This window comes from Acipenser ruthenus, chromosome 5, assembly GCF_902713425.1.
Source record: "Acipenser ruthenus chromosome 5, fAciRut3.2 maternal haplotype, whole genome shotgun sequence".
Taxonomy (NCBI): domain Eukaryota; kingdom Metazoa; phylum Chordata; class Actinopteri; order Acipenseriformes; family Acipenseridae; genus Acipenser; species Acipenser ruthenus.
Window position 1 is genome coordinate 718,487 of NC_081193.1, and position 17,771 is coordinate 736,257.

Genomic DNA, 17,771 nt, shown 5'->3' on the forward strand with positions numbered 1-17,771 from the left:
ATCTGGAAAATGTTCATGTGCTATTCACACCTATGAACTTCTTATCAGAAAGCCTATATGCTTTCAGTCCATGAAGTACTGAAGCGATCTGCCTTTGACATACCATACTGCAACTGTGTGTATTGCACAGATTGACAGACAGTGCTACTGCTACGCATATTTGTAAGAACGTAAATATATATAAGAACATAAGAAAGTTTACAAACGTTTGGTTGTTAGTTTAATTTTTATTTATTTATTTAGCAGATGCCTTTATCCAAGTCGACTTACAGAGACTAGGGTGTGTGAACTATGCATCAGCTGCAGAGTCACTTACAATTACATCTCACCCGAAAGACGGAGCACAAGGAGGTTAAGTGACTTGCTCAGGGTCACACAGTGAGTCAGTGGCTGAGGTGGGATTTGAACCGGGGACCTTCTGGTTACAAGCCCGTTTCTTTAACCACTGGACCACACAGCCTCCTGTGGACTCAAACGCATCTGAGTTCATCACAGAAGTAGAAGATATTATTATTGTTAACATCACAGAACGAAATGAATGGTAGTTACATCAAAGTCTATTGCGGTTTGAAATATACATACAGTGTGATAAACATGACAAAGCATTCAAGAACACCCATCCAGGTGTGTAACAAGATTTAATGTACATTTACTTTGAACATGTGGAACAGACAGTATAAACTGTATACTGAATAAATGATTTTCCTTAAGCCACAGGATTTACATCAAGTCTGTATTTTTTTAACTACATTATCTGAAGTAGAAATATGCTGATCTTTGAGAGCCACGATCTTCATTTTATTTAATAACCGCTTGTAAATAATCACTCCCACACCTTGATCAACTGAGCTTGACTTCTTACATACAAGACCCTCGGTAGGAGAAATGAGTCAGTGGCTGAGGTGGGATTTGAACCGGGGACCTTTTGGTTACAAGCCCCTTTCTTTAACCACTGGCCACACAGCCTCCTTATTGATCCCAGAATCTAATCAAGCAGATTCTTGATGGATCCCAGGGTGTCAGCTTCAACAGCATTACTGGGAAGTTGGTTCCAGACCCTCACAATTCTCTGTGTAAAAAAGTGCCTCCTATTTTCTGTTCTGAATGCCCCTTTATCTAATCTCCATTCGTGGGGCTCCCGAGTGGGGCATCCAGTAAAGGCGCTCCTCGCAGGATGTGCCCTATAGCCTGGAGATCGCAGGTTCGAATCCAGGCTATGTCACAACTGACCGTGACCGAGAGTTCCTAGGGGGCGGCGCACAATTGGCTGAGCGCTGCCCGGGTAGGGAGGGCTTAGGTCGGCAGGGGAATCCACGGCTCATCGCGCATCAGCGACCCCTGTGGCCGATAGGGCGCCTGTGGCTCTGCAGCGGAGCCGCCAGATCTGTGTTGTCCTCCGGCACTATAGGTCTGGTGGCATTGCTGTGGATCTGCAGTGCGAAAAATGACGGCTTGGAAGGAGCACGTTTCAGAGGACGCGTGTTCCAGCCTCCGTTTCCCGAGTCGGCGGGGGGGTTGCGAGCGGTGAGCCGGGGATACAGATAATAATTGGGCATGCTAAATTGGGGTGAAAACCGGGGTAAAAATAATTGGCGACGACTAAATTTATAAAAAAAAAATAAATAAATAAAAATAATCTCCATTCGTGACCCCTGGTCCTTGTTTCTTTTTTCAGGTTGAAAAAGTCTCCTGGGTCGACATTGTCAATACCTTTTAGGATTTTGAATGCTTGAATCAGATCAACGTGTAGTCTTCTTTGTTCAAGACTGAACAGATTCAATTCTTTTAGCCTGTCTGCATACGACATGCCTTTTAAACCCGGGATAATTGTGGTTGCTCTTCTTTGCACTCTTTCTAGAGCAGCAATATCCTTTTTGTAACGAGGTGACCAGAACTGAACACAATATTCTAGGTGAGGTCTTACTAACGCATTGTAAAGTTTTAACATTACTTCCCTTGATTTAAACTCAATATAATTAAAGAACTGCCTTGGTTAAACTCTGGTCACAATCATTCATCTTGTGCAGTTGAACAAACTGTACATTTCCTGTTGATTTGCGAAACGCTAACTTGGAGAGACACTCTGTCAATCTCGGATTTAAAATATATTTTATTGAACAGACATTATTTTCAAAACAAACAAACAAAAAAAAAAGAACCACGACGCGTTTCGACACAATGTGTCTTCGTCAGGTAGGTATATATATATATATATATATATATTTTCCTATTTCATGTTTTAATGCATTACATCCATTTACTGTGTATAACATTCCTCACCAGTGGCTTCCAGTCCATCAGCACAACTGCATTACTCTGGCTGGAAAGAAATAAATGGAGCAAGTGCTTTGCTGGCACTGACTAGGATATATATATATATATATATATATATATATATATATAGGTGAAAGATTTCATTCATTTTTAAGGTTCGTAGCCCCTTTTTAACAGACCCAGACACAAGAAGTGAAGGTTTTGAAGCACTTTTGTATGATTTTATTATTTACAGAAATAAAAGAAAAAATGAAAAACAAAACAAAACAAAACCCTAACTCACACATGGAGTACTAACTAAACACTAAAGTTTCAGTAACCACACAGGTCTCTTCACAAACGCCAGCCTCTCTCTCGACTGCCGACTGCCCTGAACAACCCTCTCTCTCTTATATACCTGCCTGTCCCTTGTTACCCTCAGAGCCAGGTGCACCTCGTCCTGGCTCGCTCACGTAGCATTCTGGGAAATGTAGTGTCCCCACGCACACGCATACGCACACGCACGCACAATCCGGTTTCCTACTGCCGCTTCAAGCACTACAGCCACTCTGGCATCCTGACTCAATACAGCTCTGAAAATAAACTCGAAAGAACAATCCATGCGACAGGCTTGAGAGGCAATGCTTGGTGTACACAGTCTTTAATGCCTGGGACAGGTCACATGACACTGGACAGTGGGAAGTATCCATGCTGGATTCACCCAGAGCAGTTTATTAAAGAAGTGATTGCTGAAGGTTCTGAAGTAACAGAATGCTTGTGCTCATTCACAGACAGCACAGTGTACAACCCCTACTCTCTCTTCACAGAGCTGTGTACAATCCTCACTCTCTCTTCACAGCAGTGTACAACCCTCACTCTCTCTTCACAGAGCTGTGTACAATCCTCACTCTCTTCACAGCAGTGTACAACCCTCACTCTCTCTTCACAGAGCTGTGTACAATCCTCACTCTCTTCACAGCACAGTGTACAATCCTCACTCTCTTCACAGCAGTGTACAACCCTCACTCTCTCTCCACAGACAGCACAGTGTACAATCCTCACTCTCTCTTCACAGCACAGTGTACAATCCTCACTCTCTCTTCACAGACAGCACAGTGTACAATCCTCACTCTCTCTTCACAGACAGCACAGTGTACAATCCTCACTCTCTCTTCACAGACAGCACAGTGTACAATCCTCACTCTCTCTTCACAGCACAGTGTACAATCCTCACTCTCTCTTCACAGAGCAGTGTACAATCCTCACTCTCTCTTCACAGACAGCACAGTGTACAATCCTCACTCTCTCTTCACAGAGCTGTGTACAATCCTCACTCTCTCTTCACAGACAGCACAGTGTACAATCCTCACTCTCTTCACAGCACAGTGTACAATCCTCACTCCCTCTTCACAGACAGCACAGTGTACAATCCTCACTCTCTCTTCACAGACAGCACAGTGTACAATCCTCACTCTCTTCACAGCAGTGTACAATCCTCACTCTCTCTTCACAGACAGCACAGTGTACAATCCTCACTCTCTCTTCACAGACAGCACAGTGTACAATCCTCACTCTCTCTTCACAGCACAGTGTACAATCCTCACTCTCTCTTCACAGCACAGTGTACAATCCTCACTCTCTCTTCACAGCACAGTGTACAATCCTCACTCCCTCTTCACAGCACAGTGTACAATCCTCACTCTCTCTTCACAGCACAGTGTACAATCCTCACTCTCTCTTCACAGACAGCACAGTGTACAATCCTCACTCTCTCTTCACAGACAGCACAGTGTACAATCCTCACTCTCTCTTCACAGACAGCACAGTGTACAATCCTCACTCTCTCTTCACAGCACAGTGTACAATCCTCACTCTCTCTTCACAGACAGCACAGTGTACAATCCTCACTCTCTCTTCACAGCACAGTGTACAATCCTCACTCTCTCTTCACAGACAGCACAGTGTACAATCCTCACTCTCTTCACAGCAGTGTACAATCCTCACTCTCTCTTCACAGACAGCACAGTGTACAATCCTCACTCTCTTCACAGACAGCACAGTGTACAATCCTCACTCTCTCTTCACAGACAGCACAGTGTACAATCCTCACTCTCTCTTCACAGAGCTGTGTACAATCCTCTCTCTCTCCACAGACAGCACAGTGTACAATCCTCACTCTCTCTTCACAGACAGCACAGTGTACAATCCTCACTCTCTCTTCACAGACAGCACAGTGTACAATCCTCACTCTCTCTTCACAGCACAGTGTACAATCCTCACTCTCTCTTCACAGCACAGTGTACAATCCTCACTCTCTCTTCACAGCACAGTGTACAATCCTCACTCCCTCTTCACAGCACAGTGTACAATCCTCACTCTCTCTTCACAGCACAGTGTACAATCCTCACTCTCTCTTCACAGACAGCACAGTGTACAATCCTCACTCTCTCTTCACAGACAGCACAGTGTACAATCCTCACTCTCTCTTCACAGACAGCACAGTGTACAATCCTCACTCTCTCTTCACAGCACAGTGTACAATCCTCACTCTCTCTTCACAGACAGCACAGTGTACAATCCTCACTCTCTCTTCACAGAGCTGTGTACAATCCTCACTCTCTCTTCACAGACAGCACAGTGTACAATCCTCACTCTCTCTTCACAGACAGCACAGTGTACAATCCTCACTCTCTCTTCACAGCACAGTGTACAATCCTCACTCTCTCTTCACAGACAGCACAGTGTACAATCCTCACTCTCTCTTCACAGCAGTGTACAATCCTCACTCTCTCTTCACAGCACAGTGTACAATCCTCACTCTCTCTTCACAGCACAGTGTACAATCCTCACTCCCTCTTCACAGACAGCACAGTGTACAATCCTCACTCTCTCTTCACAGACAGCACAGTGTACAATCCTCACTCTCTCTTCACAGCACAGTGTACAATCCTCACTCTCTCTTCACAGCACAGTGTACAATCCTCACTCCCTCTTCACAGACAGCACAGTGTACAATCCTCACTCTCTCTTCACAGACAGCACAGTGTACAATCCTCACTCTCTCTTCACAGCACAGTGTACAATCCTCACTCTCTCTTCACAGCACAGTGTACAATCCTCACTCTCTCTTCACAGCACAGTGTACAATCCTCACTCTCTCTTCACAGACAGCACAGTGTACAATCCTCACTCTCTCTTCACAGAGCAGTGTACAATCCTCACTCTCTCTTCACAGAGCAGTGTACAATCCTCACTCTCTCTTCACAGAGCAGTGTACAATCCTCACTCTCTCTTCACAGAGCAGTGTACAATCCTCACTCTCTCTTCACAGACAGCACAGTGTACAATCCTCACTCTCTCTTCACAGAGCAGTGTACAATCCTCACTCTCTCTTCACAGACAGCACAGTGTACAATCCTCACTCTCTCTTCACAGAGCATGTGAAACAACATATCGTACAAAGGAAAAGGAAAAAAAAAGCTACCAGTATTGCTAAAGTTTTGCATAATGAGATAGAATAAAAATAAAACTATGGAAAAATACAGATTTAAATAATTAAAGCAATAATATGTTCCTGGTAATTTAAATGTTAAAGGAAATAATATTTACAGTATCAGTAAATAATAATATCAATAATAACAACAGTGCAGTGAGATTTAACAGAATGTGAACCCCAGTGATGCCTCAGTGCAGAGCGCTCGCTCACCCTGCGTCCCTCAGGCTGGGACAGTCGGACACATACTGGGCAGCCAGCGGGGCTGTGTGTCCCTCCCCAGGACGACAGATAGTTTTTCTGGGTTGGTCATTTTTAGGAAATGAGGGAGGGAAATTGTAAATTTTTCAAAATAATTTTTCTTGCAATTTAGGAGAAAGGACATCCCTTTCTCTACCTCTCCTGTCTCACAGTGACCACACATGTAATGACCTAATTCAGCCCTGCATGTATGATTAGGTGTTTTCCTCTGGACTTGTAATATATTTTTGCAGAATTCTGCATGCAGGGTTTCTGCAGGATGTCCCATTTTGTGTAGTTCTGCTGGCTGAGTGAACCCCATACCTCACTTCCATATAGCGCAATGGGCTGGATGACACTGTCAAAAATGTTGGACCAGATTCTAATGGGCATGTTTATATTATATAGCCTTGTTTTGATGGCATAGAAAGCTCTGGGAGCTTTTTCTTTTAATGCATTCACTGCCAGGCCAAAGGTCCCTGATGCATTGAGTGTTCGTCCGAGGTAACTGTAATTCAGCGTGTGTTCTCGGGCGGTGTTGCCTAGAGTAAAGTGGTATCTGTTTTCCTGAGATCTGGCCTTTTTTTGGAAGATCGTGATTTTGTTTTTTTTTTAAATTCACTGCCAGGGCCCAGGTCTGACAGAACTGCTCCAGCAGAGCCAAGTTCCACTGCAGCCCCTGTTCAGAGGGCGACAGCAGGACCAGATCGTCTGCACAGAGCAGGAATTTGACTTCCATGTCATGTATAGAGAGGTCAGGAGCTGCAGACTGTTCCAACATCACTGCTAACTCACTGATGTAAATATTGAACAGCGTTGGACTCAGGCTGCAGCCCTGTCTCACTCCACGTCCCTGTGAGAAGAACTCTGTTCTTTTGTTGTCAATTTTTATTCCACACTTTTTTTCCCCAATACATTGATTTAATTATATCATAAACTTTACCCCCTACTCCACTTTGGAGAATTTTATAATATAAACCCTCATGCCAAATAGAATCAAATGCTTTTTTAAAATCAATGAAGCATGGAAACATTTTGCCCTTATGTTTTTGGTTGAAGTGTTTATTAATAAGGGTGTGTAGGTGTAAATATGGTCAGTAGTGCGGTATTTTGGTAGAAACCCAATCTGACTCTTACTCAGGACATTGTGTTCGGCAAGAAAGGCCAGTATCTGGGCGTTAATGATAATGCAGAACACCTTCCCCAGGTTGCTGCTCACACAGATCCCCCGGTAGTTATTGGGGTCGAATTTGTCATCATTCTTGTAAATTGGGGATACAAGCCCTTGGTTCCAGATGTCAGGGAAACAGCCTGTATTCAGTATCAGGTTGAATAATTTAAAGTAAGTCCTTCTGCAGCTCAGGGTTGCTGTATTTGAGCATCTCAGTTCTGATGCTGTCAGGGTGATTGGGGTGTCTAGTGGGTTTTGGTTGCTTTTAATTGATGACTCTAGCATTTTTAATTTTTCCTGAATTAATTTTTGTTCCAATTTTAAATCTTTTGGGGGAATTTCTTTATAGAGGTTTTCAAAGTATTCTTTCCAAATAGCTCCGTTTTGAATAGCCAATTCCTGCAGTTTTGTTGTGTTTAAATTATTCCACATTTCCAAGAACTGATTTTGATCGATGGATTTTTCAATTTTGGTGAGAGTTTTGTGGATGTGTTTTTGTTTTTTCTGTTTGAGGGTGTGTTTATATTGTTTCAAGTTTTCACAGTACTGCAGGTGTAAATCTGGGTTGTGTGGTTGATGATGTTTCTGATTAGATAATTGCCTTAGTTTTTTCCTAGTAGTTTTGCATTCATCATCATTTGGGTTTCTGATTTTTTTATTTGTTTAATTTTTTGAGGTTTGCCTTAATTCCTGCTTTTTAGAATATTTCATTTATGCATTCAAATGCATTTACACCTGTCTTGTTATGTTGGTATTGTGTTATATTGAAAATATTAATAAGGTTAGTGATTTTGGTGGAACTAATTGCTTTGGTTCACCACAGTCCCATTGTGGTATATGTTTATAGTTAGAACATTGCTGTCTGAGTCTGAGTCCTCTCCCGCGACAATTTGTCTTCCGTGCCAGCTCCCTCTTCTTTGAATGTTTCCATGCTTGCTCCATATAGCAGCGTGCCAGGTTTGGGGGTGTTCAGCGTGGAAGATGAGGTTGTTTTTTATCCTCTTATCTCCTGTGTTCGTGTAGTCGGAGTACAGGCATTCAGGGTTGTCTCTCAGCACACTGAGCTTGTGCTGCCTCCTGGTCTGTGCATTGCTCAGCTCTACAGGGGACTGCACCTCCCTGCCTCCCGGTCTGTGCATTGCTCTGCATGGTGCTGCACCTCCCTGCCTCCTGGTCTGTGCATTGCTCTGCATGGTGCTGCACCTCCCTGCCTCCTGGTCTGTGCATTGCTCTGCAGGGTGCTGCACCTCCCTGCCTCCTGGTCTGTGCATTGCTCTGCAGGGTGCTGCACCTCCCTGCCTCCTGGTCTGTGCATTGCTCTGCAGGGTACTGCACCTCAATGCCTCCTGGTATGTGCATTGCTCTGCAGGGTACTGCACCTCAATGCCTCCTGGTCTGTGCATTGCTCTGCAGGGTGCTGCACCTCCCTGCCTCCTGGTCTGTGCATTGCTCTGCAGGGTGCTGCACCTCCCTGCCTCCTGGTCTGTGCATTGCTGTGCATGGTGCTGCACCTCCCTGCCTCTTGGTCTGTGCATTGCTCTGCAGGGTGCTGCACCTCCCTGCCTCCTGGTCTGTGCATTGCTCTGCATGGTGCTGCACCTCCCTGCCTCCTGGTCTGTGCATTGCTCTGCATGGTGCTGCACCTCCCTGCCTCCTGGTCTGTGCATTGCTCTGCAGGGTGCTGCACCTCCCTGCCTCCTGGTCTGTGCATTGCTCTGCAGATTATTATTATTATTATTATTATTATTATTATTATTATTATTATTATTATTATTATTATTATTATATTTCTTTTTAACTGTAATAGCTGTAAGAGGCTTACCTTTTACTTCTATTTTTTTCTTCCTTCCTTCCTTTTTCTTTCTTAATTCTCTTCTCTTTCCTGCTCTCTCTCTCTCTCTCTCTCTCTCTCTCTCTCTCTCTCTCTCTCTTTGCTTCTTTTTCTTCTGTTTTCACGTGGTTGTAATATATATTATAATATAATACATTATTGCCAAAGAGAAATTCTTATATATTGAAATATGTGTTTCTAAATTGATTTTTTTTGATGATCAAATGTTTTTACTGAAGAAAATCAACATATCAATAAATACTAAACTAAATAAAGCTGCCATGTCAAGTGGTTTAGCAGAGTAAACTGATCTGCACGCTTGCAACTGGAAATCACAAATGTAACCAGAAGCTCAACGAGACATTTCTCATTGAAATTCCGTTTGTTTTAGTTGTTCTAAATTCAGAAATAGTGTGTGTGTAATAGTTCCAGAAGACATTGAATTTGGAGCAGCATTAACCCATGTCCTTGATAGGGTACAGAATCCACCAAGTCTGCTAATTGAGAAGACATCTTCCCAGGCTTCCACCTGCTTTCAGTGGGGTTTTTTGTAAATATTTCTGTCATTGATGAGATTCTGGGATCAATAAGCTACTAACAACCAAACGAGCAAGATGGGCTGAATGGCCTCCGCTCGTTTGTAAACTTTCTTATGTTCTTATTCAGTAACCTACACACAAATGCAGTTTTGGATTACAATATGCAGATGATTCAATTGCCCAATGATTATATGAAGTGGTTTTTTCACAGCAACTCAGTGAATTTATATTTTCCTTGTCAAGTACATTTAATTAAATTCAGTTTTCTAAAACAGAGTAGTCGCATAAAAAAATGTAAAAAAGAAAAACATACCTCAAGTGTTACTGTGCATAGCTCAGTTTTCTTTACCCCCAGGTCCCAGGTTTGTGGATGCTTGAATTTCCATTCAGACAGGTACTGGGGAGCACAGCTGAATGAAATACTGTTTGCTGTTCAGCCTCGCAGCGAGAGAGCACTCACCCCAACCACAGCACCGTGGCTAATGAGCCACTCCCAGCTCATTCTGAACACTCACCCCAACCACAGCACCGTGGCTAATGAGCCACCCCCAGCTCATTCTGAACACTCACCCCAACCACAGCACCGTGGCTAATGAGCCACCCCCAGCTCATTCTGAACACTCACCCCAACCACAGCACCGTGGCTAATGAGCCACCCCCAGCTCATTCTGAACACTCACCCCAACCACAGCACCGAGGCTAATGAGCCACCCCCAGCTCATTCTGAACACTCAACCACAGCACCGTGGCTAATGAGCCACCCCCAGCTCATTCTGAACACTCAACCACAGCACTGTGGCTAATGAGTGACCCCCAGCTCATTCTGAACACTCAACCACAGCACCGTGGATAATGAGCCACCTCCAGCTCATTCTGAACACTCAACCACAGCACAGTGGCTAATGAGCACCCCCAGCTCATTCTGAACACTCACCCCAACCACAGCACCATGGATAATGAGCCACCCTAACCACAGCACCGTGGGTAATGAGTGACCCCAAGCTCATTCTGAACACTCAACCACAGCACCGTGGCTAATGAGCACCCTCAGCTCATTCTGAACACTCACCCCAACCACAGCACCATGGATAATGAGCCACCCTAACCACAGCACCGTGGGTAATGAGTGACCCCAAGCTCATTCTGAACACTCAACAACAGCACTGTGGCTAATGAGCCACCCCCAGCTCATTCTGAACACTCACCCCAACCACAGCACCATGGGTAATGAGCCACCCCCAGCTCATTCTGAACACTCAACCACAGCACCGTGGCTAATGAGCACCCCCAGCTCATTCTGAACACTCAACCACAGCACCGTGGCTAATGAGCACCCCCAGCTCATTCTGAACACTCAAACACAGCACTGTGGGTAATGAGCCACCCCCAGCTCATTCTGAACACTCACCCCAACCACTTTATTCTGAATAGTGCTGTGCTCAGCGTATGTCAAACATTATTCATGTCCTTGCTCCTTACAATGTGTGGGGAGTCAAGAAATAGCTGCTTTAAACTTTATCGCTACACCCTTAACATTCTTTTACAGCCTACATTTAAACAGCAAACAGCAACCTGTATTTTGAGGTTTGTTTCAATCGATTTCAGTCCCTGCCCAGCACCACATTGGTTACACTGGCTCTGAATATAAGCTAGCCCATTGTCACTGACACCATCGAATTAGAGTTGGGAAGACAGCTAGTGTGTATTATTTTGGAGCTACCAATAAAAGTGCTTATTGAGGGGCTAGGATTGAATTGGGGTTTGACACATATGTAATGATAATGCCCTGAAGAGGACCTGCCTAACACTGCAATGGTCCAGTACTCTCAGTTCTTTTTCTCAATGGTAAGGGTGCACATAAGAATCAACTTCAGAGCTGCAGTGCCCAGCAATCGTCTTTTATACTAAAACAGGCAGCTCTTACTGTGCAGACAGGTTAGTCGCATTCAGCACAGATGACAGCGTTCACGTCTTTTAAGCCTTTATTGTGTCAAGAAGAGAAACCCCATTTCCTGCAAATAACCGATGCTGTAACTGAAGCACACTGAAATCACACTGAACTGCATATTACATGCCACTCCGAATGATGAAAGTGAAACCCCCCAAGCACCCAATAGCTATTTCAATACACAACGATATGACAACATCAAAGTCAAACATCATGTGTCATAATAAATAACAACAGGCACTGAAAAACCAAAACAACAAACAAAGAATAAACAGTAAGAAAAGCAGAAGCCATGCAGGTACGATGTGGCATGCACATGGTCACCAGTCACCACAGGTTAGTACAGAGCTGGCCACACAGGCTGTTGTTTCCTGTGGGCAGCGTACACCTGGGTTACACAGCCATGCATACACAGGAAGTGTGGTGGCGCCTCTACCTACCTGTACTGGTCTGGCTGATGCATGATGGGAGCTTGACTGTTGACGTAGTTTGGGTGTTGCTGCATGAACATGCCCTGTCCCCCGGACCCAGCCTGGCTGGGGTAGACAGGTGACTTAACGTATGCCAGCCTAAATTGGGACAAAAGAACAGCTTTGTGTGGCTTCATTCCACTGCTGGTCTCTAATAAAAGAACTCAAGACATCACCAGCCCGTCTATTAAAACAAACAAACCAAAGCCTTCTCAGTAAACTGGGAATCTGAATGTAATTCTTTAGTTATGTACAATAAGTAGAAGAGGAAGGGTACGAACAGGCAGAGGATTGCAACCCCTAAGAAGCTGAATTATTATTTCAAATCCAGAACCAAGGTTTGATAAAGTCTGATGCAACAGTTAGTCCCAGATATACAGTGACGACCAACACAGTAAAGCCCAGCTGTGTAGCACCAGTGACAGGAATGTGTTCAGATAAACAAACAAACACTGTACAGTTCCCAGCCTACAGACCTCCACAAAACCAACAACACAACAGTCCAATAGATTTGACAGATATTAAATAGGTCTGGGAACCTACCCTGGGCAGTAACAGGTTCAATATTTCAAATAGAGAACCATGCAGTAAGTGCCAGCCTGGCTGTGAGATTTCTCGATAGTTTATACAGGGCTGGCATAAAGGCACTTAGTTAAGGTGCACAATGCAGTGGCTTACTGAGTGGATGTAGAGTGCTGAATGCTGGTACTGGCACAGAACAAGACGTGTGAATCACAGCGATGAAATGAAAGAACTGCCCGAAAGGGACATTTACAAATGATTCTTATATTACTCTTCATGCAGAGGGAAACAGAATCCACCACCACTGGCCATCAACTATTATGAGAATAATGGAAAAATGGAAAATGGAAAACCTGCACAGAAAGTTAACTAGCATGGATACATATTTCTGCTAAAGATCGCTCTGTCCAGTACAGGAAGGCGACATTCCACGTATCTGTTGTTATTTTTAGGGGGTCAAGCAACGAAATGTCTGTAAAATCAACACCGTTGCATGAAAACTTCATACGATGGTACAGGCCTGTGGGAAGTTGTGCCAGCCCGAAAATTAAGGTCATAGGTCACATGGCTTGGCAGCCATATTGGATTTTTCAAGAATTTTGGACAATTTAAAAAAATCTTCTTCTCCAAAACGTGAAACTTGGGGCACAGACTACCCTTATGCCCTATATTTAGATTTATTCAAGAGAAGTCGATTGGTCACATAGTTCGGCGGCCATATTGGATTTGTCAAAAATATTCAAACGTCTTCTGTGAAACCATTATGCCGACTGAAGAGAAACTTTGCATACATAGCCTTGGCAAGGTTGTCTATCAAGATTGTTCAAGACAAGTCGCGAGCCAATCCAAATTTCAGCTATGATCAATTTGCATATAGTTGGATATATTACATTATTTACCTAAGGTAGAATGTTGTAGACTCACGAATCTTCACAGAGTTGTGGAGGCCTATGGGAATTAATGTGTGCTCTATTTAAAAATGACCTTGATCTTGACCTTTCAACTCTCCTTAAGGTCAAATGTAAAACTAGCTTATAACTCCTTACACAGTGTAGATATGGTAATGGTTACTATGGAACACAGATAGGAACCCATATATGCTCTATTCAAAAATCACCTTGATCATAATCTTTGACCTCTCCTTCAGGTCAAATGCAAACCAGCTTATAACTGCTTAGAGAGTACAGATAGGGCCATGGTGACTATGGAACACATATAGGAAACCATATGGGCTCTACCCAAAAATTGACCATTGACCTTTGACCTATGAAGTGTGTTAAAAGTAAAGGCGCTGCATCAAAAAACATGCAAGCCACGAACAAATCAAATTTCAACATATATTGTACTTAAACTAAATTAATCTATGGTAGAATATAGTACAGTCTTCAAAGTTCAAAGATTAGTAGAGGCCAATGGGGTGCTGTGCCACAGGGAAATCCGGTCATGAGTCACATGACATGAGTCACATGGTCTGGCACTTGCCCCCCCGGCACTGCTGCTTGCAGCTACATTTACATGTGTTGCTGTTTTCATTTTGCTTGATAATTCACTGATGGTGAAAATAGAATGTGTTTAAATGATGAAATATTCCACAATTATAGCATTCACTGTTTTTCAGGTCAGCACTTAAATATTTAGGAACATTTGTTGTATAACAAAGCTAGATGAAACAATCCATTTTGAATGTGCCAATGCTATTTTGTTTCTGCTTTTATAAATACTGTTTAAACGTGTATTCACTTGAAATACCTATTTTCAGAACCTGAAATCCAAGTAAAACATGGTTTGGTCTTTTACCGCCCACAACGAATCTTTCTCATCTCCTGTGTAACCGAATTGCAAGTTACTAACCTCCAGTATGATCAGCTATAAAGCTTGTTCATTCAGCACTGATCATTCATCGACCACACGAGATGGGCTTGACCAAGGGCGATTTTTATTGCATTGTTGTGGTTTGTTCTGGGCCAGCCATGTATAGCGAGCACAATACTGCGGTGGGATGGAATGACTCTTAATGTTTTACAGCCTTGTTTTTTAACAGCAAGCTCTATCCTCACTCAGCCCTCAGAGTGACTTTTGGCCAACAACTGAAACAAAAAAAAAAAACTGAAAATGGTCTCCATGGTTACACTAACCTGCTGTGGGCGGAGCCGGCAGCTGCTTGAATGACGGCAGCAGCAGCCTCCTGAGCCTTGCGGTTGATGGAGGGCAGAGGGGGGCCCATCCCCTGGACAGTCTGCTGAGGCATGCTGGGAGAGTTGGGAGCCATGTTGCTCATGCTTCCAGGGTACGGTCTGCTGGCCATTCCTGAGGCTGGCCCCCGGCCCAGGGGCATGGAGCCACAGGGCTGCCCAGGACCCTGCCCGTGCATCGGGCTGCTGGCATTCATACCCAAGCTGTTGCTCATGCCAGGACCTCCTCCACTGTAGTTGGCACTTGGCGCCCCTCCATAATTTGGCAGCCTTGGATAGTTACCTAGGCAAGGAGACAAAGAAGTCATATGGCTCTCTTCAGACAGAAAGGAATATTCATGCAGGTGGCGTGTTATTATTCAGCCATGACAATTTTGGGGAAAAAGTAACTCAAGGTGCAGGAGGCACAGCCAGGGAAAATCCCAGGGTGTATGCGAAAGGGCCGTTTATTTTGATTGGATTACAACTATACCCCCTGCATATATGTCTGGCAAATGGGATAAAATACTAATTGGTATAATAGAGAAGCAATTCAACAAACACTATAGAACTAATTTAAATACATTCCTTGCATGGGGAGTCACACCCCGGATACACCACCAATTACAGCTGTCTTATTGCAGATGTATTGAATGAATTGAAACAACATGTCCCAAGAATAGAAGTGGTGTGACGGTAGTGAATGCCTAACTAGGTTCACTCAACCTGCATTGCTGCATATCCCACGAGCAACCTGTCACTGCTATATACACTACAGTAAGGGAAGCACAACCTGTCACTGCTATATACACTACAGTATTATTATTTTATTATTATTATTATTATTTATTTCTTAGCAGACGCCCTTATCCAGGGCGACTTACAATTGTTACAAGATATCACATTATTTTTACATACAATTACATTATTTTTTTTACATACAATTACCCATTTATACAGTTGGGTTTTTACTGGAGCAATCTAGGTAAAGTACCTTGCTCAAGGGTACAGCAGCAGTGTCCCCCACTGGGGATTGAACCCACAACCCTCCAGTCAAGAGTCCAGAGCCCTAACCACTACTCCACACTGCTGCCCCAGTGAGTAAGGGAAGCACAACCTGTCACTGCTATATACACTACAGTAAGGGAAGCACAACCTGTCACTGCTATATACACTACAGTAAGGGAAGCACAACCTGTCACTGCTATATAAACTACAGTAAGGGAAGCACAACCTGTCACTGCTACATACACTACAGTAAGGGAAGCACAACTTGTCACTGCTACATACACTACAGTAAGGGAAGCACAACCTGTCACTGCTATATACACTACAGTAAGGGAAGCACAACCTGTCACTGCTACATACGCTACAGTAATGGAAGCACAACCTGGGACAAGCACAGGAACAAAATTAGCAGTAGAAATAAGAAAGTAACAATCAATACAAGGTTTAAAAATAATCTTCCTATCTTCTAATGTATTGAGCCATTTTGCTATTGAACTTAATCAACAGCATTTTAATAACTGATTTTCCAGGCTTCTTTTTTTTGTGGGTGGGCTGGTCTAGATTTTCCTAAATCTGTGCTACTTATGGAACAGCTGGTGTTCAGCCAAGAACCACTTGAAGAGTAATTACCACTGCTTCCCATTTATCCACACACTCAAGAGATTTATTAAGCAATACTGTTATCACCATATGTTTCTTGGTGCCACAAGGGCCGCGATAGAACTTCAAAGTGTCTTCACTGTAGGAGTCTAAAACAAGCCACTGAAGCAAGCACAACCTGATCCTTCACTAATGAGCTCTCTTACGCAATAGGTCTATAAATATAAAAACAAAAAAGAAATCTAAAATCCCTGTTATTTACAGGACTGCCTTCTCATCATCTGGATGCACTTGTATAGCAGCAGCTCTTGTGCTTGGCTACAGTACAGTTTTCCCAATTACATGGAAATTCAAAGCATAGCCTCCCAATTACATGGAAATTCAAAGCATAGCCATGCATTGCGAAGAGAAGTGCTCAATCCCCAAGACACCAGAGGAGAGATTGCTGGAACTAATGAGATTAGAATGCCTGCTAGTCAGCTCAGTGGATCACCTTCTCAAGGAGGAGAGGTACCTGCTAGTCAGCTCAGTGGATCACCTCCTCAAGGAGGAGAGGTACCTGCTAGTCAGCTCAGTGGATCACCTCCTCAAGGAGGAGAGGTACCTGCTAGTCAGCTCAGTGGATCACCTCCTCAAGGAGGAGAGGTACCTGCTAGTCAGCTCAGTGGATCACCTCCTCAAGGAGGAAAGGTACCTGCTAACCAGCTCAGTGGATCACCTCCTCAAGAAGGAGAGGCACCTGCTAGTCAGCTCAGTGGATCACCTCCTCAAGGAGGAGAGGTACCTGCTAGTCAGCTCAGTGGATCACCTCCTCAAGAAGGAGAGGTACCTGCTAGTCAGCTCAGTGGATCACCTCCTCAAGAAGGAGAGGTACCTGCTAGTCAGCTCAGTGGATCACCTCCTCAAGGAGGAGAGGTACCTGCTAGTGAGCTCAGTGGATCACCTCCTCAAGGAGGAGAGGTACCTGCTAGTCAGCTCAGTGGATCACCTCCTCAAGGCTGGACTCCACTGCATGCCTCAGTGGGATAAGAGGTATGGTAGTGGAAAGGGGCTGGTGTTTCATTGAGGTACAGCCTCTAAAAAACAGAAAACTGTAGAATTGCAAAGTCCGGAGTTGTGTTTTATTTGTCTTGATAATGCAAGGAATGCTGACTGCTTGTAAGAGAAAGAAAACAGGAACGCAAAATAGTTTAATCAGAAGGAAATTAAACTATTTCCAAGCATGCAGACTCACCCCATCTCCCACACCGCTGTGTTTAAACCTCTATACACTTATTATACTCCATCCCCACCTCCCACACCGCTGTGTTTAAACCTCTATACACTTATTATACTCCATCCCCACCTCCCACACCGCTGTGTTTAAACCTCTATACACTTATTATACTCCATCCCCATCTCCCACACCGCTGTGTTTAAACCTCTATACACTTATTATACTCCATCCCCATCTCCCACACCGCTGTGTTTAAACCTCTATACACTTATTATACTCCATCCCCACCTCCCACACCGCTGTGTTTAA

General features: G+C 43.9%; 1 protein-coding gene across 5 annotated transcripts in view; it reads right to left on the bottom strand.

The window, feature by feature from the left end:
* Nucleotides 1–17,771, bottom strand: part of arid1b (AT-rich interactive domain 1B) — a 211,836-nt gene that overhangs the window by 40,106 nt on the left and 153,959 nt on the right. For 4 of the 5 annotated variants that reach the window (XM_059023481.1, XM_034003330.3, XM_034003332.3 and 1 more), the window contains 2 exons: nucleotides 14,603–14,942; nucleotides 11,916–12,044 (listed from right to left, as the gene is read on the bottom strand). In XM_059023481.1, the coding sequence (XP_058879464.1) occupies nucleotides 11,916–12,044; nucleotides 14,603–14,942 (469 nt within the window). The remainder of the gene's footprint in view (nucleotides 1–11,915; nucleotides 12,045–14,602; nucleotides 14,943–17,771) is intronic. The other variant, XM_034003333.3, reaches the window with a different exon arrangement.